Source organism: Petromyzon marinus, chromosome 38, assembly GCF_048934315.1.
Source record: "Petromyzon marinus isolate PM22_M1 ecotype Great Lakes invasive population chromosome 38, UKy_Petmar_22M1.pri1.0, whole genome shotgun sequence".
NCBI lineage: Eukaryota > Metazoa > Chordata > Hyperoartia > Petromyzontiformes > Petromyzontidae > Petromyzon > Petromyzon marinus.
In genome coordinates, this window is record NC_133704.1 from 1,000,560 (window position 1) to 1,025,247 (window position 24,688).

The window sequence follows — 24,688 nt, forward strand, 5'->3', positions numbered from 1 at the left end:
TGCAACAGCTCCCCTCTGCGATGTACTCTCGAACTGGCAATTCGGTCCGTGAAAAGGGCCGTCAAAGCGTGTTAAGACTTGTAAAACATGCCGTGTGTAGTAAACAATGTCTGAGTGTTAATATCACAAGTCACATAAAGCCCAATATTGATTTGTAATTTTTTTTAAAAACGTGCTTTTGTATCAGGGTGGTTTGATGTCCTGGCTGTGGTCGCCAATGGAAATGGAGTTCGTTGAATTCCAACTCATGCATATTTAACTTCTTTCGCACAGTATAGCCAACCGTGTACAAGAGACCTGCCACGATGTTTTAGGGTGACAAGGTACATGTTAGAAGCAGTACAAGTCGGTTTCTGAAGTACCATCTGTAATTTTAAAATTGTTCTCCCAAGTTGTACACAGCCTGTATTTGGCCAAATGTCCAATAAGGATCCACCTGACAATGAGCCTTTGCAAGACTTCCTGGATAAACTAATTACTCGTGAAATCAGTTTCAAATGGCAAGTTTTACATGACAACCACCCCTTGTACATGATACAAGCAAGACTGCATGTAAGCGAGGAACTACTGGTTTCATGCACTCGTGACTGGCAGGAAGAATAGTCCTGCGAGTGATGTCACCATCGACCATCCAAGGCATAGTTGGCTCAATTGGCTTACCATCGTGCACTTAACATACAGGCAACAGACATGACCGGTAGGCGCACAAGTGGTGTCCATAAAGCCTTGCCAAGGAAGGTAAAGCGATGTAATCATCAGCCATGATCAATAAAAATAATTATTCTGGAGGAATCCGATGAGCTTTAAAGCTCATTTTACATGTCCAGTCATGGATGAAGCCCCTGCCCAAGCCGTCAGCATTTCACAGTCCAGCGATGAGCAGCAGAACGATATTATAAAGGGCAGTGGGTGGGATGACACGGGACAGCTGTTTGTTTCACCAAAAAAGTGGAGCCTTTAATGATGCTTGCGTCATGACATTTAGAGCCACATTCCTACGTTAAAAAAATCCACCATTGCAACTCGGAACCAAGAAACATCACAAAGCAACATTTTAACGAGGGGTTCAATGAGTGAGAGCTAAGGTGGTACAAAGGAAAAAGTCTTCAATATATTTTATACAAAACATTTTCAATTGTGTGTGTGTACACTTTATACATGTTTACATAAAAAGTTACGAAGGTAACGTGTGTACATATTCAAATATCAACATTAAAAAATATCTGAGTGTTAAAAAAGGGTATTTGTACAGTTGTATTTGCAAACTATTAACCCCCAACTCGGACACTGCCAGGTGAGCTTGCCAAACGGCAGGCGATGTGCCGTTCGAATACAATCCCAAGAATGATATGGCATCGTGGCAACTGCAATGTTTGCCAGTGACAAAGACAAAAGCGCTGTTGGCAACAGCTGCACGCAGCTGTGAAGCTGGTGCGACTCAGTCGCTCTTGTCCCATTGGGATTTGACATTACAGCAATGCTGAACTTTTACATCAGCTTTTCCAAATACTAAAATGGTGGGCTACAGTCGATACAATCGATCCACTGCACCTGTCCGATCAGGACTCTGCGAGCCAACGTGTACGTCCCACCACTTGGGACATGTTGTCCGGCGGTACTCGAGGTCACGCGTCAACGAGCCCGATTCCTTCAGCGATCAGAGACGGGAGGACCAGTGATGAAAATGCCGAGCTTCTCATTGAGCAGTGTTATCTGCTTGCGATATTGCAGATGTTGTTCTTGCTTTGCAAAAAGGTAATCGGCTACGTTGCGAGTCCTCTGCGCGCGCCTTTCCCAGTTATGCAACAGGTTTCAGCCAGAGGTAGAAACATCGTGTGAGTTTTGGCAAGTTTGCAAATTTGCACTCAAATTGCATTTGAAGTAAAAAAGCAATTAAACGAGTCGACTTGATTGTTAAGGCCTGGCCTTGCACTTTGCCCATTCTCCTTGGCATTTGGCCACTCTGAAAACCCTACAATGACAACAAATTACAATATCAACGGTAAACACCTCGAAGAAAGAAAATGACCTCCCCTTACGACAGCGCGTGGTGCCACTCAACAACTTAAGTGGTGAGAAAAACGCGACAAGACAAACGACGTAGCAATAATTATGAGCAACACTTTGTATTTGAAGTTCAGAGGGTCCAACTTCCAGTCAGAGACTGGCTTTGAATGAATTTCAATATCCCCCATTGCCCACACCACTCTTCCTGCCCCATCCCTTCCTTGGGTTGTTACCACAGAGGTACAAAAAAACCGTATACCATGGGAAGAATCTCAACATCAGGAGAAATGTACATGTGGCCACATGATTTTGCATGGTGTATTATGCGACTTAAGCTGGGGCATCTTACATATTTCTCAGGACAACTACCTAAAAATGAAGATGATCCTGGGATAACTAGGACAGGCGGCAGCACCATACCACCCTCCTGCCATCAACATAAAACTAACTCGCATTTCCCAGGTGTGGCTTGGAGAGGATTGAAAGCAACAAAATCACCTGCAGCAAACACAAGAAACTACAGGTTGAGCAGTCGGGGGGGGGAAGGCGGAAGAGCCAAGTGGCACAAGTGATAATCTGTTCGGTCCTAATATGTTTGACTGCATCTGCCACTTGAAGGTGGGGGTTAAAGGCTGCAAGAGCAGACGTACGACCGCAGCTGTCGAGTGGCATGGCAGCACAGATCCTTTGTGGCTGCAAGCAGCAAGGGCAGTGGTGCGGAGGAGTCTCTCGCCATCTCTAAAGTCGCCGATGGTGAGTCCTGTTGCCGGCTCAGGTGTAGGAGCCGGAAAGAAATAGGAGAGTCGTTTTTTTGCGCAGCAGCAGACTGGAAAAGAGGAGACATTCGCACTTCGGCCGTGCGTCGCTGGCGGTGCCTTCGTGCTTCCCCGCAGACGAGCAAGCTGCATCGAGAGCCGAACTGTGTGGAAAAACTAAATGCTTTACGGCAGTGTTCTTCATTGCAGGGCCTGCGGATCACTAGCGGCCCCCGACAAAAAACACCCCTTTGCAGGCGGTGTGTGGTGACCCTCACACTGGTGTCTTATTGGCAAAAGTGGCCCTCTTAAAATGTGAAGAACACTGCTTTACAGTGACAGACGAACAAGTCCACACGGCCGAGTAACGCACTCCATTTATTTTGCCCTCTCAGATCATGGCCGTTCTTGAAGGAAGCCAGCCATTTCTTAGCACGTACAAGGGGCTGCATCTCAGGGTAGAAAACATCCGCAGCAAACTGGCCACCGTTTTCTGAATCACAGATGCAAGAGGAGGTTGAAGAGGTGGATGAGGAGGAAGAGCAGGAAAAGGAAGTCGAGAATGTGGAGGTTGAGGAGCGGTGGATGGACTTGTCGATTCTGCCCAGTAACAAACTGTTTCGTTGTTCTCACATTTAATATACAGTTTAAATATACGGATTTAATATACAGTGTATCATTTGTATTATGGATGTATGGATCTTGCCGTTTCAGCAACTGCAATTGTGTGCGTTCACTGTTGAGGTTTCTTGAAGCCACGCTTGTGTGCGTGTCTGGGCGTGTCCGTGAGTGTGCGCCTGATAAAACGGTGACGTTAAATGGTGACATTAAGACGAGTTCTTTTTCGTTTTACCTTTGTACGGAACCACTTGTTCTTCCCAAAGAAAAAGAAAAAAAACAACATGAGCGATGGCAGAGAAGGGATGGTGGCGGGTGAGGAGAGCGGTCAAGTGCCCCTTCCCCCGCCTCCTTTCCCCGCAACTGTGCTCCACCATGCACCCCCCCTCCCCCCACCATCCTCACTCGCTGGAACGGTAGGTGAGGTAGCGGTGCATCTTCCCCGGCAGGGTGTCCGCCATTGCGTCCACCTGCTGGGTGCTGCTGACACGGCGCAGGGACATGCGGCACAGGTGCTGCAGGGGGCCCACGTCGCGAGGGGCCGCCCACACCCCCACCCCCCCGTCTTGCCGTCTGTACGCACACACACACACACACGACACGGTTAATCCCATGTAGAGCTTCACAGACTGGGCAGGACACACCGCTAGGATTGATCATGGGAGGGCAACCAGAACCAATGATGAGATTCACTTGGCTGGATCCACCTTCACAACGAGCAAAGCTCGCATGGCGCATACCCAATTATACAAGCTCAACATCAAAGATATTCTAGTTCAGGCCATACAAATATAGTTAATAAATGAAAAATATTCAGAATATTTTATGAGTAATGAAGTAACACCTGCTTTTGGTTGTGCTCAGAAGCAGCACTTTAACACTAATTTAAAGGGCACCTCTTGAAATCGTGTCCACATTGCAGATGTATCAACTACTGGCAGCTCCACAAAATTATGTGGTACTCGCATTATTTCAGTCGATTCACTTCATGGTGGAATTCCTCTCGCATATGGCTGGGTGAGTATAAGCTTATAAGTCTATGTCCAGATTAATGCAACGGGTTCAATTCAAGTGCGGTGGATAGTGGAATATAACTGCCATCACCATGAGTGGGATGTATGTTGAACTTATTTCGTAGCCAACTGTGCTAATCGGAGGTGCGGGATGATGCCGTGGAAGCGGACAACACTGGAATTTCCATTCAGTGTCGCCAGTTCAAATTTTATCTCCTGGCGGTGGCAAGTGAAAAAATGGGGCAAGCATTCTCAAATCCCCCTCCACCACCACTGTCCACACCAGCACTGCAAATGGGTAAATGGCAGTCATTCGATTGGAAGGTGGTGGGGCAAGGTTTTGGTACTACCCTCATCTTCTAAGACGTCTGGGTTAGCGTAGAAGAATAGACCACGTACTCTTTAGAGCTCCCTCTCGTGAGGCCCCTCCGCCAACAGCGACGCGAGCAAGAAATTGCGGGGAATAGACTGCCCAGGATAGAATGCAAATTACGAGCCAAGCAGTTGAGGGAACCGACCGTACAGGAGGTGGAGATTTGGCAAGGCTTCCTCAGGTGAATAATGATAATCGAGTTACATTTGTAATTCACACAATTCTTAAAGCATAAGGCTCTCACGAAGGTGCTGCTGTGTTTCAGACAGTCTGCAGTCGTTCCACATGAGGGGCCAGCATTACTGTGTGGAATCCCATTTGATTAATTTGCGAGTCATTAATTTTTTTTGCAATTTCAACCATGACGGTGGCAAGAACTCTACGGCCTCCTCTTTTCAGAGGACGTCGGGGGACTTTTAATGTCCACTGCGAAGCAAATGGAGACATTTTACAGTCATTAATAACCAGGGTGGGCCCTGCCATGGTTCAAGCCGCGAACCTCCGCAAGGAAGCGGCAAAACGTGCCAAGCGCCGGGCCACATCGCCGCACCGGAGGGGAGGCAGAATGACGCTTGCTCACCCTGCAAGCAGCACGTGGCCGTTGGGAGAGAAGGCGCAGCACTGGCCATTGGGAACGTTGGCCACCGCCACAGGAGCACTGTCATCCCCGACGTGCCAGAACCGCAGCAGCCTGTGCAGAAATGAGAGAAACAGAAATATATATAAAAATCCAAGGAAAAAAAACATGAAATGTCATTGGATCCTCTTCACGCTTTACAGCTGGCAATTGGTCTCAGATTTTTGTTTAGACGAGCGGCAACGGTGGCGCTTACACCAGGCATTGTAAACAGCAGCAAGCCCCATAGTCCACAATGGGGCTAGGAAAGTGGCTCTGCTGGGAAGGGTGCAGGCAACCTTTAATCCGTCAGTGTAAAATGCATTTTCCTATTTGCAAATAGTCCCTTGCACTCTGGTTTGTGTGCACAGGTTTTGGGCAACCCTTTGATCAATGTAGCTGCTTTCCACAAGCACAAGTCTCTAATAGCCACACAACTGTAATAAAGTTTTGTTCATCTTACGGGAGTTATCACGCTCGTCTGACAGAACCTAAAGCGATAATTGTTTTTTTTTACCCTTTTATCTGGCAACAAAACTGACCTTTTTTACAAAGAGTCATGTTTACATTGACCACAATACCTGCGATCGAAACGCAAACAAAAAACAACAACTCTGATAGTGTATGCACTGTCCTTGAAATTGATTGGTCCACACCCGAGACAGCTTTCTTTAGAGCCTCGTCTCACATGGTGTTGGACCAGAAGACGCCAAAAGGCGCACAACTCAAAGACAATGCACCATCAGAGTATGAGAGCTCGGGGGAAGCATTTACTTTTATCTGGCAATGCTTACCCTGTGCTCTCATACTCTGATGGTGCATTGTCTTTGAGTTGTACGCCTTTTGGTGTCTTCTGGTCCAACACCATGTGAGACGAGGCTCTAAAGAAAGCTGTCTCGGGTGTGGACCAATCAATTTCAAGGACAGTGCATACACTATCAGAGTTGTTGTTTTTTGTTTGCGTTCCGACCGCAGGTATTGTGGTCAATGTAAACATGACTCTTTGTAAAAAAGGTCAGTTTTGTTGCCAGATAAAAGGGTAAAAAAACCAATTATCATATTTTGTTACTGGCAAATGAGGTTTCCAATGGAGAACCTAAAGCCTTAACACTTTCAACCTAAGTTGGAAAGCATTAACAGCAAGCCCAGGACCACAACCACCGCAGCAGAAACATCATTATCATCTGTCCCTCACCTCATCATCCACATGATCACAAGCACCTGTAATTTAGAGACGTTTTTGCTTCAATAATAAAACATATCATAATTCACCATCTGCGTGGGGTTACATTGGTTGAGACAGCTGTGCACTGCACGATGTCACTGCATCAATATGCCCAGCTCGTGTTTCGTAAAGCATCCAAGTATAGCCCGGCACTATACTCGGCCTATAAACACTTTGGGGACTGCACATTATTTTCAAGCAACGACTCATTATTACCATTGTATTTCTTGTCACCTACCCACATTCAGGGTAGTGCAGTATTAACACTTGTGCCTCAGCAATAAGGGCCATAGTTTGATTCCCAACAGTCTGTGTGGATTACGTTCTCCCCCTGTTCTGTATAGGGAGTTTTCCGGTTTCCTCATAGAGCTAAAAAAACACCAACTGGTATTGGCCAAACATCCCAAAGCTAAAACATTTTCCTGCAAATTATGCAATTGGGATTACACGCAGCAACATTGCCCTCTAACGTGAAAACTTAGCAGGAGCCTCCTGAAGACACCGAGGATTTCTCTGGTAAATGAGCATGGTAATAATAATAATAAACAATAACCAGAGCACCAACTTAAGTGGTCAAAACCAGTGATATAAACAATGCTAATAATTTATTAAACTGTTCAACCACATTCAAGTGATTGTCCTATGGAGACTGGAATAAACGCATGTCAACCAGTTGCTTGGGGCCCTCAGAGGTGGTAGTGTCACCACACTGTTCAAGCAGGGGAGACGCTGACCTTTGACTTGTTGTTCTGCTTATCTCTCAATGATAACACAGCCATAACTGTTCTTTATTAGAGTAGCAAAGAAGGGTCAGTGGCCGCAGCAACGCTATCTGACCGTTTACTGCATCTTAGTTTGGAGACATTGTTAATGACGTCGATGAAATACGTTAAATGCTAATCATTACGTTTTTTTTTAAATGGCGCCCTTCACGGTGGGGCATCTCAAGAGTGATTTTACATCAATCACATTGGCAGCTGTCCCTATGGGCAACAACATGACAGCGCCTAGCCCAGGGGGTCGGCAACCAAATTAACAAGAGACTTCACTTTTTTTTCTGGAAAAACCCGCAATGCTTCATGAGCTGCAAAGGCATGTGCATAACGTCACGAAGCAGTCCCCTTTTTAAGAGCCGCACGCGGTTCCAGAGTCGCAGGTTGCCGACTCCCTGACCAAGCCTACAAAAGTGCTTTCATCTATGTGTAGTCTCAATTGACTCATTTGTGGGGTAACTTTCAAATTTGGCAAATTTAGACCCTGACGCCAGTACACAATGGGCTCACTCTTGCCAATGACGTAAGGGGTTCAACATCTATCAAGCTGACAGCGTGTATTATCATGGTTATTACACCCACAGTAATAATCAGGACAGCCTGCCAGATTCGAACCACCTCTACAAACAAGCGACAAAAACGCTATCCGCTGTTTAATGCCACCGATGGCTTTTTGTATCCATAATCTAAATGTACTTACAGGGCAAAACCAATAGAATTCCTCCACACGATTCCATTCATGGGACTTTTGGCTTAGAAAACAGACCATGCGTTCCATAGCAGTGTCCGGAAGAATGCACTGTGCGTAGTTCACCCGAGCACTCTGCACACTTCGTAGACCCGCCACTTCTAGTACTCAACCCCCAGACTTCTGGTGCCGCTACTACTCACGGCGCAACCAGAGAACCCTGCGGAGCTTCCCGGCGTCGTGTGGTCTGAAAGCCGCCGCTCGGACGACACGAGAAGGCAGCTTCAGCAGAGTTGGCGCCCAAAACTGATCAGTCAGCATGGCGCGACTTGCCGTGGCTAATCCTGGACTGGACGTTTTCTCTCCCGATGCTACCTACCCCTCACATACGTCCAAAGATAGATGCGTTTTTAAACCCGATCAGTGTGTGGCTTTGGGGGGGGGGGGGGTCTGGAAACGTGGCCACTGCTCAACGAATGGCTCAAGTTGCAAATAATTATTACAAAAAGTCTGCATGGGACTTTCCAACCACGTGTCCTTGTCACGGCACGCTCTGCCGGCATGGAACAGAGACTCGTGGACACGAACGAGTGCCAGACACATTTAGCTTGAAGCCGCCGTCCACGTTTTATATTTGTGGCAAAATACCTGCAATAAAATAATCGATTTAAAGTCTCTGTTTTTATCGTTAAATTCAATGAGATTGCATTTGCAAGATGATATTTCATTGGCATTTACGTTGCCCTTATTAGCACAATCAACAATTTGGAGATAAAACCATAACCTTGCAGTGTTGAAAACAATTATTCATAATGGCACTGATACATGTTTTTGTTAACAAAGTAAATAACGCACACAATGCATACACAAAGTGCCAAGTAGCAATTATAATAAATAAACTAAAACATCAGAACAGTCCCAGCAGAGAGCTCGCGTGAAACGAGCCATTCTTCAGAGCATTGCTGCAATAAGGTCGCTTGGTGAGACTGGGACTGTGAACTTTACAGATGTTACATCACAACCTTATTATTACGATGCTCGTCCACCCAAGAAGCCTCACTAACCGTCACGAACCTGCCAAGTTCACATTCGAGAGAAATATTTCTGTGTAGAATTCCAATTGCGTAATTTGCAGATACTCTTACAGCATTGGGTTGTTTGACCTGTATCATTTTGACATGTATTTTTTTTAGTTCAGAAAATAAATGGCAGAACCTGAGGAAAACCATGCATAATACAGGGAGAGGACATACAAACTGCAAGGAAACATTTTTACCACTGCACCACCCTGCCGCCCCCACCCCAAACCTCCGGGGATCCCGGCAACAGACCCCACACCACAGACAAAGCAACTTGTTCACTGTCATGGCATCATTGTTCACTGCAGTGGTAAATATTAAGACAGACCACAGGGGGTAGTGCAGTGTTAATTTCTCCCCCCCCCCCATCGCTCAGAGCCCAGAATCATGACCTCTCTCGCAGGCAAAATGGCACCATCCACCCACTACCCTTGCCCTCGCTGCACCATTACCCACGTGAGTGCAGTGTCATGGCTTAAGAATGTCCCATGGCAGAGCCGACCCAACCTCATTTTGGCTCAAGGCAGCAGCAGCAACTTGGGAATTGTGAGGGTTCTCACAAATACACACTGGCTCATTCCCGCATGTGCCTCAAGTCCGCCACACACTGCAAGGCGCACACATGCACAGGCATGCGTACACTGGAATGTCCACTAGCATAGAGATATAAATGTGATAAACTGGTTATTGTACCACAATGGTTTAAATGACACACACACACACACATCAATATCCTCTAAACGTATGAAAATAAACATTTTGGTTTATCAGACGATTGGCTTTTTAGACTCGTAAGAACGGAGCTTTTTTGTCCAAGCAAGCAGCCTCTGGGACAGGTTTAACCTTCTGGGTCTCATCCTGAGAGCCAGACTTGCTAAACAATCACTGCTGGTTTCGCATACATTTCTGGCAAGAGCACTCCTTCCCTCCAAATAAAGGGGGAGCCTAGTCATTTTAAAACACAATGGGTAAAAAAAAACTCATCCAAAATAATGTGGAGTATTAAGGGTAAAAAAGTCCCTACTCACAAATGAAATGAAGAGCCAGAATCATGAAAATGCATGACTTGGGAAAGGGTGGGGGAGGGTCAAATGATTGCATTCCCTGTGGTGAGCTGTTCAGTTCCAACAATCTTCCAGCCAACAAAGCTTCACTGCAACACCAAACTGGAAGGGGGCTGCAGAGTTGTTATTCACCTCCCCACAAAAAAGCGCAACAACCGGGCTCCAAGTGGCACTGCGCAACATCCTGAAACGGCGGTTAAGACTGCCGATTGTACTTTGCGATCCCGCACACTCGCTACAACCAAGCCGTTCAAAACGTGAAGTCGACGGTTCAATTTCAGCTGCAACCGCCTGGTAATTTACAGGGGAATTTCCATCCGGTTGTAAATGCAGCTCTAAAAAAAGACTCTGCAATGACACCGCTCGCTTGAGTGGCGCAACAGTGCTCCGCCACCCGTTGTCTATATATATATAAATGTAACTAGTAACTCCCTTGGCACAATGGCAAAACATCTCCATGGGCGCTTGCCTCTTAAGTTAATAATTTACCGAACAGGCATTTGCTACGCCACCGCCACAACATATTCTTGGTCCTTTCGGTAAAGTCACGTTGAAGGGAAACAATAAAATAATAAAGTATATATAAAACAAGAACCAAGAATATGAATCACTGCAGTCACGAAAGCTTTAAATCAAAACACCCCCACAACCTCAAGCCAATTCAAGAACTCTCCCGAAGCCAAGGGCAAAGGAACGCGAAGTGCATACCACATTCCTCCTATTAATCGCTCCCACACGCCATCAGAACCAGCAAACCAGCTTGTTCAGAGTATTACACAAGCCAGAAATTTGGTGAGGGAGCTAAACAATTTGTGGTCGTTTCAAAACGAGGCTGAGCAAACAGTAGTTGATCATTTTTGAGAGCCTATCCTGGGTTCTCAAGTGTAGCGAGTGCGATGGTCTCAACCACATCACCAACAACTGCACAAAATAACCATTGTTCAATGAACTCGTTTATTCAGTCAATTCAGCTCGGGCCACTTATTCGGGCTACCATGTATTAATGTACCAGAGGACTGCCACGCGACAAACCACTCTTTACACCTTGGCTCGTGCCAATTTGCAATAGTCGGCAAGACTTTCTGCTGTGCGAGTTCCAGGTGGACTCCCTTCGCCTCGCGATAGAAGACTGACAGCGACACAGCGCAGCAGAATGGGGGTGATAACAAGAGAAGGGACAGGGTGCTCTAAATAAGAAATATTAAAAGCAAATTAAATATGCCTGGTGAAATGTCAAGAGATTGGGCTTGTGTTAGCATTAGTGTTCGGAGCATGGCCAGTGCTTGGAGGCGGATTGGCTAATTTGATCAGGACTTGGGGTATAATTATCGATTCTCATAGTTTACAATACGTGCATCGAATCACCTAAGATAAGGTTTTTTTTTATTCTTATATTTTACGCGTAAAGGGATTACGAGGCTTCGGCAGTCGACAGAGGCGCAGGGAACAAGTGCTCGAATAGAATCACAGCCCCAAATCACAGCAATTCCTATGATCACCGTGATTGGGGGCAAATCGTTACACCCCTAGTAGAGCGAGAGTCCGGTAAGCCAAGTACCCTCTCTGTACCTCAACAGTTTATCCCCTCCCTCCCTATCACCATTTATGGCCTTTTGAGGTTTTTGTTCACCGTTTAAGTCTGCTGTTTACAGTGCTAGTAGGAGCAGTGGTGAGGGGGAAGGGAGGTTGGGAAAGGGCGGAGGGAGCACGAAGGCGGAGGTGGGGGAGGGAGGGGCGGTACCGACCCGTCGTCGGCGAGCGAGGCAACGTGCAGCCCATCCCGCGAGAACGCCACGGCACGCACCCAGTGGTAGTTGGCGCCGCCAGCGAAGATCGGTGATGGCGCAGGGAACAAGTGCCTGCCGGAAAGAACGGGGAGGGGGGGAGGAGGAGGGAAGAGAGGGGTCGGAGGAGAGGGTAAGGAAGTCTAGATGAGTGGACTGCAGCAAAGGTGGCAGGGGTGTATGCGATCCAGCACTGCCTAATACCTATGGCTATGGTACAACCAGATATTAATGTGCGTATTCAAAACTACCGAATATGTAAATAAAAAGCACTTACCAATTAAACAAACGTTCTTCAGAGCAACCGACTACATGATAGTTTAATTACGTCATTAATTCCGCAGTTTGTTCGATCCATTAATAGTTTTTTGTGCCACTAACACCATATGCGGTATAAGGGCTACGAATCGTAACACGACAATACTCAGAAGACTGGTGGCAAGCTGATGTTGTTGTGACGTGCGGCTGAAGATTTCTTCAGCAATATTTATACGTAAACCAAGTACAGCATAGCACAACACAAGATGATAAAAATGTAAAAATATAATTACAGAGTTAAGGGAAAAACTTGCATCATGAAATGTTATCCTGCCAACTCCAGGAGGTACGTACAAATAGCTTTAAGAACACCCCTCTCTTGTACCGTGGCTTAGTTATTAATATTCACGGGATGAAATCTGAGACAGTCTAGATGGCGCGACTTTCGTGGCCACGAGATAATTTCTTCAGGGTCACGTTCGTTGGCCACAGTAGGAAGCAGACAGCTGAGACACTGTGGAGGACCTTGTGACACCATTCGAGACCGTGTGACTTAATCATTAGCGCTGGGCGTCACCATCGTAAGCTTCCAACATGTGCATTTCTTCATAATCCAATTATTGGTTAATTCGCCCATGACCGGCAACTAATCTTGACTGTAATCCTTAAACCTGCACTTTTATATGTCAATGCAATTACTTGTCAGTTCACCCGTGACTAACACTAGTTCCTAAATCTTTTCAAATGAGCTAATAAATAAGTGGCAATGGAAGATTTAAACCTGATAATTTTACATGACCATCATCCAATCATAAATGAGGAGTTTAGCCATGACTATCCTCGAAGTATAAGAATGACCAAACCACCAACAAAATAAAATTTCCAGTTTACCGTCGATTTAGTCAAAACCATGACTCTAAACATGGTTTAAAACACTAGTCCTACCAATTTACCCTTTAAACTTAACATCTCATCATCCCATTCCCCAAACAGTTCGTTGCTCATTTGAGCACGGAGACTTTTCATCCAACACTTACCTCAACTCTAACCCCGATACAAACCTCAAACCTTTCTAAAATCCCCACACTAACCAACTAGAATGCTAACCTCCACCCTTAACACTTTTAAACCCATCACGAGCATCTTACGCCAATCCCAACACCATCCTAAACTCTTATATTAATCCCAGTGCCCTAACCTTTCAAATGCAGATATTCCATCATCAAATCCCTGGCCAGCTAATCCATTATTAGGATTCCTCCTAACCCCCGTGTCTCCTACAAGCATTGTATTCCACCGCCAAGATCCCAGCATAGGCAGGACCCTCCCCCCCACCCTTGGGCTGGACGGTCGTGCGAGGGGGAAGCCAGGGTAACGCGCGTCTCACCCGAAACTGGCGACAGCGGTGCCCGTGTACGGGTCCCACAGGATGCAGCGCGTGTCGTGCGAGGCGGTGGCTAGCAGCGCCCCGTCGGGAGAGAACTCGCACGCCACCACGTCGTTGAGGTGACCCTCGAGCCGCCGCAACAGCGTGAAGTGCTCCATCTCCCACAGCAGCACCTGCGGCAACAACGTGCACACACTCGCACTCAGCAACACCATCGCAACAACACAGACACTTCGCTATGTTCTCCCTTCCCACCCCCACACACACCCACCCCACCAGCCCACACGCCCGACCGCCCACGCGGCCCTCGTCTCTTAGCTCGCCGCATATGTACGCGAACTGGCACTCCTCAAAGCCTTGGGCTAAGCTACGACCCTATGTGCGTGTGTGTGTATGTATGTGTATTACGAGGGACAGCACAAAGTTATATGTTCTCAGTCCATCTAGTTAAGTATGATCAACTTTGAGCGCATGCTCTCTGGCATTTTGGCTTCTTGTCATGGAAGCAAATTGAAAATGAAATTTCTTCTTTGTTTCAATGCAACTGCTCCACGACTTGTTACGGGTTTTCTTTATTATAGAGCAGGCGTTTGTTAGATGGGGTTGTGTACACTTTCCAGTAAGCATGCTTTCAAAGCATACATTATACCAATTAACCATTAGAAAATTCACGGTTAGTACATGCAAACATGAAATTAATTAAATTTGATTCACGCAGCTTTTTATGCAAAAACACCATTTATAGCAAAATTTGACTTCTGCTGACTAGGACATGGAGTGGAAATTCCCATTGGTTTCCTAGTTGTTTGCTTAAAATAAACTTGCTTAAAATAAACTCATACCTCCTTTACATGCCAAGTATGCCCCATTACATGGCCAAAAAGGGTTGTAAGATTATCACTGGGTAACCTGATTGTACACGTGTTACCTTGTATACTTCCTCTAGTGTAACAGACAGCTTACTATTACACTTTTTTATACGTATTGCTTTAACAGATATACATAAAATATTTATGTGAATCTTGGCCAGGGCAGAACAAGGTTTGCATTTATTGGATAACTTCTAATCCATCGGCTGGCCGCACTGTACTGATGAGTCTAAATTAAGTTAAAGCCCATCCAGAGCAGACTTATTTCATCAACAAATGGTAATGCAACCCTTAATCTTCGAAAAGATGCAGCGCACGACAGAGTAAAAGTTATTACTTTCCAATGATTTAAAGCCCTGTAATATTTTTAAGTATTCGTATTACAGTAACTCAATGGAGTGCCCAAACCTTTTATTTTGAATATATCTTACGAGAAAAGTTTCTTTAAAATTTTTGGTTGCCACTCATTTACAATAAGGATATTATATCGTTATAAAAACATACAAGTGGATGAAAAAAACTGTAACATGTCACACGTTTTTACGCCAAAGGAACTTCCTTTGGGCGAGAAAGTGCTGTCACAGCCAAGGCATCAACGGCCTAGAGCTGCAAGAGAAAAAGAAGAACACAAGGCGCAAAAGGCACTCATAGACATTTCCTGCCAAAACGGCCATGCTTCTGCCAGGCTCCACGCGTGCACCCGCCCGTGAGTGCTTGCGTCACGGAAGAGTGCGCCCGGCTACATTTTATTTATCCCGCTCAAAGCCCCGTGATGTTTGATTTTTCCCACATCCACGCACTGCGCCAAAAGTCTAGTCCCTTGGCCAATAAATGTCTCGCGCTGATTTCGGTTTCCATTTCGGCGACGGTTATATCTCGTCTTCGGCAATGTGTGCAGCTCGAATGAATATTTTCATTGTTTGTATTTAATGTAATACAAGATATTTGGGGCTCTGTATAAAACAGCTGCTCTGGCAGAAGCACGGCCAACATCAAGCGACGACGTCCCAATTTCGGAACGGCCGTTGTGACAAGCTCCTTCATTTAGGGCTGGTGTGTCGCATGAGAATATCTTGACACCAATAAAACCAAGTTAGAGAAATTATCAACTTTTATTTGCGTCATTTTTCACAAGTGTCTGTAAAGTGCACAGTATCAATTGCTGACAAATGACCGATTCACACACTTTTTTTGTACATATATTGATCACTACCAAACACTCCCAGCCCTAAAGTTCAACGAGGTTGGCAAGCTTTATTGGTAAGTTTCAAGCAGCAAAAAAAATCAAAGCCTTATTTGTTTGGTCACGAAAAACTAATTTTCCATAATTATTTAACAAAAAAACAAAGCAGTTGTCAAAACATTTTAGAAATCACGCAAACGGTACATCTGTTAGGTGAACAAATCCAGCGGTACCACATGACACAGTACGAGGCCATCGAATAACTAGAGCACCTAAAACGCCATACTTAATATTATCAGGCTTGATTACACAGTAGAGCCTCACTAAGGCTCAACTTTTTCAGGTGGGACCTGCAAAGTTATCACAGTAGGGGGGGGGGGGGGTGAGGTTGCTACCATATGTAATCCCAATTGAGTATTTTGCAAATAGATGTTCAACGCTGGGGTTTTTTGGCCAATATCAGTTAACAATGTATATTTTATTTTAGCAATGGAAAGAACTGGAGAACCCAGACAAAACCCATGCAGAACAGGGGCAGGAACATAAACTCCACACAGACAGGCACCGAGTCGAAACTGAACCCAGGTGTTTCATGCTGTGAGGCACAAGCGTTACCACCGCACCACCCTGCTGCCCTATAAAGCATTCACCGTTTGGTTTCTAGGTTATTTTGTTTACCAGATCATATGGACACGCACTGTGACAGAACGATTTGTTAACCAAGTCACGAGTTAGTGTGGCATGAATGGGAGTAATCACACACGCCCTGCACTGGCCTTCTTGTCACGACAAGAAATCCCTCATCTTCAACAACTGCGGAGCAACCGTATGAACTGCTGCCCAATAGTAACAATTTAACAATAAAAACCGAAAAAAATACCACTTTTCTTTCACTTGAGAACATACATTATATTGTTTAATTATATAATTTTCATAACTCATTGGTCAGCAGCTGGTCTCAATTTGGCAACTTTACTTATTTTCTACATGCGAGCAAATTATGCTTGGGGGATATCGTCTGGATTTTATTTGTAGCGCTTACAATGGGTTTCTATAAGAGATGGCATTTAACGCAGCCGTAGTTTATGCATCTGCATTTGCAGGGACATGGCGTTAAAGTCATCTCACTGCATTAATTGCTATTTGGAACATCAGCACAAATTAAAAGTTCGTCCATTGAACTAAAAGCTACATTTTCGCAAGTAATGACTTCATAAGGCAAAGCGGTATACAGATTTATAGCTTTAAGTCAAGATTTAGGAATTTATAAGTTGAGGTTTGTTTTAAAATGCAAGTGTGAGCTGATGTTGTCAAACAAGATGTGATATATGGAGTTAATATTTTGTTAAAAAAAACGCACTGCTGAAGATGTATATCATAACTTGTATATTGGCATGGCATAATCTCCAATAAGCCCACTCATTCTTTATAACCAAACACCGCATTTTGCCAATACCCACACGACCTGTAATTCATATATCAACAGGGCAACACTTTGTGACAGCGAATGGTAATCTTAACTCTGTTTTTATACTATGACTTTTCACCCAATTTTTTTTGTTCACTTTCATTTTTCTGTCTGATGACAACTCAGCTCACAAACTCATAAACAACTCTTGAATATTCCCATGACTTTGTTCCATTTAAAAAACCAAACAACTCCGCTCTCTGTGCATATTCCACAGTGAGGCCCTTGTAAATGCCACCCTTGTCAATTCTGAGCTCGCCAACAAATGGGCAACTCAACTCCAAACAGTCTCTGCACTGTTAGAAACCACACTCTGGGCCACTGACTTGCGTTCACAAGAGGCCACTTTATACGACGGCCGTCTCACCACGGGAGTACACACTGGATGTGGGGCCTTCAATGCACACACCGAGCGACCAATAATTGCCCCACTGGTGGGCATACACCACTAGCAACAGGCTCTCGGTGAGGAGAACCCACATGTTCGGGGGCAATCAAAGGTTAAACCGGGAGTGACCGACCGTAACAGTGGTTCTTGGGTTGGGATGGGGGGGGGAATGGTTGGGCGAGTAGGGGTGGTTGAGGGAGGAATGAGGAGCAGTGGGGGGTAGGGAGGGGTAATCGGGGGGCACTCACAGATTTCCCCGCTCCAACAGAGCACAGCATGGAGGCGTCCAGGGAGAAGGCGCTGGCGTTTACCCATTTGTGGTGGCCTTTGAGCACCTTCACCATGTTTCCTGCAGCAGCATGCACCACACACACACTCGTGCATTAGTAAAGTACAAAAAGGATCCCAACCCATTTTTCCACCGACATCTGTACCGAATCTTTGCAGCCTCCATCAAACTACAGGTGATATTCCACTGGCTATTTTCCCCATGCAGCGACAAACTGACACGATGGCCTCAAGATATTTGAATCTGGCTCGAACCAAGCATGGGCGGGGCTAATGACTCATTCATTGTGTCCGACATCAGTCGGTACAATTCAAAGTGTCACTAGTCATCTAGAAACGTCTTGACGCGTTCATTTCATGCGACGTCAACAGCGTGGTTCCGCTTCTAAAGTGGAAAATAAAAATCGTGGATTCTGAGGAGGTGCGCCTGGCTGGCTCGGCTCAACAGTGAACAAACGGTATTGGGGTGACCTCAATGGAACCGGTGTTCAGAGCCAAAGCAGCTCAGCTCAACGAATCAGTAAGTGGTGCTCATCTGTCAGTGGCCTTAAAGCAGTGGTGGAAATTCTATGTTCATATGACAGAGACCAGTCTCACCCATTGTTGACTTCCCACCATGTGGGACTTCATCTTATCGACCTCACAAAGACAATGGGCCTCAGTTGGTATTTGAACTCAGGACTTTTAAGCTGAATTGGGATCTTTACCACAGTGCTTTCCTAAATTGCCACAAAGTGCTGCGTCGCGTCGGTGAACAACCATGATAGACGATTCCACTTAATCACTGCAATAGGAGAAACTGCAATCGTGTTCAAAGAGGTTTTTTTGGGTTGGATCGTGTACATACATAAATGTGTCGTTAAACCCGCCAGGTGGCCTTCTCCACAAATCTGGCTGTCACCTGATGAAGCTAGTTATAATTACTGGCGAAACATCGTACTCGGATTGTAAATGTTGTGGCTTGGCTCTCCAACGACCCGGTGTGCTGTATTAGCAAGTTCTGTTTACGTAACAACCCTTATTAGTTGGCTGTGTCGGGTGATTGGTGGCAGGTTTAACGACACATTTATATATTTACGCGATCCAACCCAAAAAAAACTATTATGGACGATATTGGTCACGAAAGCCTACGTGTTAAAATGTTCACACATTCTCTCACCACAACTAGCTAGGGACCTTCACACTGTATGGTCCACGTGTCATTCGTCAGATATTCAAAATCCATCAATTTCATCCTTCTGAGCAAGACCTGCCAAAACCTAACTTACACAATGTTTGTCTTTGTGCAGTAATTAGTGATTGGGCACTTGGTTCGATCCCAATTGGGTGGCCGCTCAGCTTGGGACAGCGAATCTCACTGGTGCCGATTCTCACCGATGCAGGCAATACAAGTCCCGTGCCATGTATTCCAATCGCTGAAAACGGATGCCAACACCACCCCAGAGCCACCATGGATCATGCCAATGCACAATCAGCACGGTCAATGACCGAGACACCGAAGGTCATTCAAGACAATGGCGGGAGAGCAATGAGGCTTTCATGTGAAGCACCCTTTTGTACACAGCACTATTTGCAGCACGATAACCGCATCGTCAGGTGATAAGACAAATATTAGCCAGCCAGGAGATTGCGGCCCTATGACTAGGGGGCAGGTCAACAGCTTTGTTTTGGCTTGGTTTTTTTCATCACTTGGAAAATCTTTTTTGTTAAGTGGTGGTTGCTTTGGTTAATTAGGAGTTGTTGTCCATAAGCGACGCTCGCCCATTCTCACCGTCATCCTTGAGGTCCCAGACGCGCAGGGTTTTGTCGCGCGACGCGGACACGAGCATCAGGCTGCCATCGGGCGCAAAGGTGAGGTCCTGCACAATGGCCGTGTGGTCCATGAGGTACAGCAGGAACTTGCCTGCACACGCAGACACAAAAATCACAAACAATCCCACCTTCAGCGACCTATATTCTATTGCCAAGGTGACAGGAAGCACCAAATATGGGTGTGATGAGGAAATTATTCCAGCAGGATTTTGCACCCAATTTTCTAAAGAAAAAACCTAGGGGACCTCCGTGTCGGGTTCAAACATCGATTCCCACGAGTGCACCATCAGGACTTCCCAGTTTGGGTTTAACAGCATTTGTCCGTATGTTCAGGCAACATTAATAAATCATCACAGGACAAATGAATGAAAATGAATGCACACGTCTCATTTTTGACAGGCAATTAATCAAGGTACATGACAACAAGTAAAGATGTTTGGTTAAATTATATAGATATATACGTGGCAACCCAACAAAATGGGGTTGAGGATGTTCTGTAAAGGTGGCTACCACGTGGCAAGTGCCGCACAAGGTAGCCATTTTAAAAAAATCAAGTGGTTTCCTGCTCAAGCTAACAAGGGGTGGTGTTTATTTTCATTCCAGTCTTGACCGAGTGTTGTAAATCCCACATTCCAAATGCGGAGCCTAATTGTTCAACAGTCTCTTGCAGAAATTGTCATCTGGGTGCAGTGCATATATTCTCTGGGGGGAAAAAAAAAATCACTCAATTGTTTACAAAAAAGTTCCACATCCTCATCAGTTAATTTAATGTGCACACCTTTACCCAGAGCAACTGTCACTTGTCTTGTCAACAGCTTTGTCAAAACAAGCCTTGGGACCATCACCACATTCTCCTGATAAGACGATACAGAACCCACTCAAACGTGTGCCCTTTTTCAACAAAGTTTTACCAATATGGTCACACACACCCCTACCAGTTTATAAGATGCACCCCCTAATTTTGCTTAAAAGTACAGTGGGGGTGGGAATTGCATCTTATAATCTCAAGAATGCAGTTAAAGCTGAACACTTAAAATGTGCTCAATAATTCATTTGAGTAACAGATACACATTTTTTTAAATGCACACATGTATTGTATAAATAAGCAATAACAGGTTTTAAACACACACCACAACCACCACCAAATGTGTCATTGGCCTTTGTTTTCTTTCCCTTATCACAACCTGGAGTGACCTTGCAGAATTATGCGATTGTCTGACTGTTCACGGATGTTTTGCAGACAGACAGAATACAGCTGTGGGCAGTGGGGTGTTGGCCCAATGTCAGCAGCTGTGGCTCTAAGAGCCAATCCCTTACAGCAGGAAAGGAGGAGGGTGGGGGGAGCGTCCACGTAGATCCACCTATCAGCTGGCGCCATCCGTCGACGCCTCCTTTTTTGCAGTGTAGCCCTACGGTCAAATCTGTAGCGCCAGGCCCCTGCCCTCCCACCCTCCTGGGCTTCACACTGCCCACGCAAGAGCCCACGACCAACTTAATCTCATAAACTGCACCATCAATCAAGTCAACTGGCAGTCATACAACAAAAATACGCCTATAATAGCATGCTCACAGCTTACGTTTCTGTGCAGCAGCTCTTTACAACCATATTGCGAGTCAATGCTTGCCTGTAAAATTGAATGTAACAAACCTTAAAAGCACTTCGTGGCCAGAGAGTGAATACAATATTCTCTTTTCGCATATATTAGGGCACCGAATTGCACGGTTAAACAAAAAATGTTCACACACTGACCAGCGTGGTCAAGTATGTTGCAATAACCCCCACAAGCCACACAGCATTTTAAAGCCGTCATCCAGCAGCAGACTGACAAAACGGCTTACATATACATGTACAGTAAAGGCATTTATTAGTATGGTTTCATGGCTCCACTTTCTTGGCTCGTGGTCTACTTTTGGCCGCTTGGACCACAGATGTGTTTCAAATAAAACAAACTTCAGCCTCTTTCCTAAGTCACGTATGCACAATACCCTACCCAGGATTTAGCCACTCTTGTAAATCTTCATTTTATATATATTTTATTATTTTATTGTTTCCCTTCAACGTGACTTTACCGAAAGAACTAAGAAAAGACTTCATTCACTATGTTTATGTTGATTCAATGAGGCTAACCATTAAATATATATTTATAAGGAATTTTTTCACTCATTGCCAAACACTAAATCTTTGGGAAAACTTTCAAGAAAACCGTTGTGTGTGCAGTGGTTTGCAAGATGGGAGACACGTGTGTTTCACTCTCATTGGGGCTCATCAGCAAGCCATACCCAGCTACAGAATGCCAACAACGGTCCAAGCCTAATTTTTTTCAAAATAAAAAGGAAATCAACTATATTCACTGGTTGGAGATTTGAGCATCTGGTTGAGAGATTCGGCAGTATATTAAAAACATACGAGATTCGTGTTTTATTTTACGCTATATCTGGCACTTATTATATGGCTGGGCCTTCTTCACCTCGAGCTACGTTCGTCGCGCAAATGTTAGACGAGTTTTGGTGAAGCTGTGAGAGAAAAAAGGTCGCCAAGCGTCGTCGTTTCTACATCCTGGAAAATTTTACGGTTTTATTTTGATTTCTCCCTCGAGTCAACAAACGACTTTTTACGAGAAAGCTTAGTACACGCTGACCCGTGACAAGCTGGCCAGATCCGGCACAGAGTGACCCACTCCGCTGGAAAAATCCATCCAACTTTTACAACAACAAACCCAAAAACTCCTTTGCAGGGAGGGGAAAAAAAATCCTGCGGTCATCTATGCAGAACACCTTGGGTAGACGATCTCGCCATTTAAATAGATTCAAATTTAAAACCAATGAGTCATGCTACTGCACACGTTTTCACAGTTGTGCCGTGTAACTCTCGGATGTTTTCTTCAAGAACTAATATAAAGCTCCATGCTTACGGGATGAAACGTCAGACATGCCAAACAACAAGCGGCACAACCCAAAAACAAATCAATGTGTCACTAGAGTTATATTATGCTACCAAACATTGCAACTTTTCTTATTTCAGAATGCTGCATGGCCCCCGAGATTCGCATTTTACTGACTGTAGGGGGTGTGCTGCTGTGCCACTGTACACGTCCAACAAATAACGTAGACTAAGAAATCTCGTTGAGACTAGTGTGAAACAACACTCCAAACATCCGCACTGTTACCGATTGACCACAAAAGTCCTGCAATGACCTTCAGCAGTGCTTTCAATTGGTCAATAAAGAATCAACCAAACAAGCAAATTTATTCTGACCTTTTTTTTCCCCTCGCCAGAGTTACCTCGATCCATACATCTGTACGTAGCACACCGAGCCAAACAAAGTTAATGTACATAAACATCAACACATAAGCTAAAAGAAACACCATGTGGTTGGCAGAGGGACATGTGGCAAAAACACATTAACCATAACTGCTTTGGCAGCCGCACAGAAGCTAATTGGAGTGCTGGCTGTCGAGTGTCTACACTCTCGCAATCTCATTATAAAGTTGTGCAAGTGGCGTAGGAGGTATTTGGTCATGGTAATCAGTCACCTGGCAGTTCCAATGCTTGGCAGAGAAAAGCCACTCATTTTCCTCTCTAAAGTTGATCAAGTTTTGTTTGCTACCCTGTGGCTGTGACTTAAAACTGTCGATCACTTGCATGCAAAATGCTTAGTGTCAAAACGTTTCTCCCTGCTCAATTGAAAATTGGGCAGGGCAGAGCTGGGTCAGTGTTAGATTTCTACATTCCTATGGAGGGATCCGTACCACCTATAGGACAAGCATCGTTGATTTCTCACAGCATGGTACTGATTTTATTCAACCAGGAAAGCTAATGCACCGCGTTGATGTTCCGACCAAAAATTTAATTCAGCCCCTTACGATTGTAAGTTGCTCTACCAGTGTAATCCAGCTGGAATTATAAACTACAATTACCTCCTGTTACAAACTATTAATAATCCCTCACAATTTGAAGATTTACCATTGGAAAATGTACTCTCGATTTCTAGGTTAAATTGTTCAGAAACATTTGGTTGCCCTTCATAGATCTACTTTGAAAAAAGATCATAGTCCAAAATACAAGCCTGCCATACATTTATATATTGTGTTATAATGCAGAATGTTATTGTTTTATGCTCGTTTAAGCAGGTAAGTATTTGTGAGTACCAATACTCTTTCAGAAGGGTCCTATCAAGTTGCTAAGTGTATCCAAATACAGTAGAGTAATTTTAAGGTAATCCTTCAACACTAGAGAATGTTTGACCAAAATCAGTTACGTTGTATTTTTTTTCTAGATACGAGAGGAAAAATGGAGAACCCTGACGAAATATATGCCCAAAAGAGGAAGAACAAACAAACCTATGCAGAAAGGCACCCAAGTCAGGAATCGAACCGAAGTCTCACGTGCTGTGTGGAAAATGTTCCACTGCTTCACCCTGCCACCCATAATGAAGGTTACAAGATACTCCTCAGTGTGCTAAATTAAGATATGTTCCTCTACGCAGCAGCTGTGCAAAGCTTTTCACACTGCGCTGTGAACCCGGTAACCAACGTTCATTGTAACATTGGAACATTACATTGGTTAAAAACCTCAGCTGTTACTCTGAAATTTATTGGTGGTGGCGCAATCTGGTCAGATGGCTGTGGTGTGGAATGTATGTAAAGCATGCACTGCCAATCTAATAACAGACTAAAAATGTACCAGCATGTTACTGTTCCCTCGCTGTGCAAAGTATGTTTGTTGAACAGCACCACATACCACCAAACCCTTTTGTTGTCCATTAAATACAAACCAGCCACAAAAGTGAGTGGCCCGAATAAACACCACAAAGCTGCTTTCAAAACAACCTTGGCACTTCTGAAGGACCTTGAAAAATTAGTGATCAATTTCAAGTACCATTGCAAAGAGCAACTCCTATAAAGCAAACTAAAATAAATGTTTTGATGGATGCAGTGGTTCGTGGATTTCACTTGTGAACCTGGAAATCCAAGTTCAATTGTTGACCAATGCTAATATCAGTGGTAATCGATCTCTGAACAGATCCCTCACTGACCATC

The 24,688-nt window shown here is 44.8% G+C and overlaps 1 protein-coding gene across 1 annotated transcript in view; it reads right to left on the minus strand.

Annotated features, from left to right (window-relative positions):
* Positions 1-931: 931 nt before the first annotated feature.
* Positions 932-24,688, minus strand: part of LOC116950292 (WD repeat and SOCS box-containing protein 1-like) — a 29,124-nt gene continuing 5,367 nt past the window's right edge. Inside the window, exons 4-9 of the mRNA XM_032968000.2 lie at positions 19,608-19,739; positions 17,797-17,897; positions 13,641-13,813; positions 11,957-12,070; positions 5,347-5,457; positions 932-3,953 (exon numbers count right to left, since the gene is read on the minus strand). Coding sequence (XP_032823891.1) covers positions 3,782-3,953; positions 5,347-5,457; positions 11,957-12,070; positions 13,641-13,813; positions 17,797-17,897; positions 19,608-19,739 — 803 coding nt within the window. The 3' untranslated portion in view covers positions 932-3,781. The remainder of the gene's footprint in view (positions 3,954-5,346; positions 5,458-11,956; positions 12,071-13,640; positions 13,814-17,796; positions 17,898-19,607; positions 19,740-24,688) is intronic.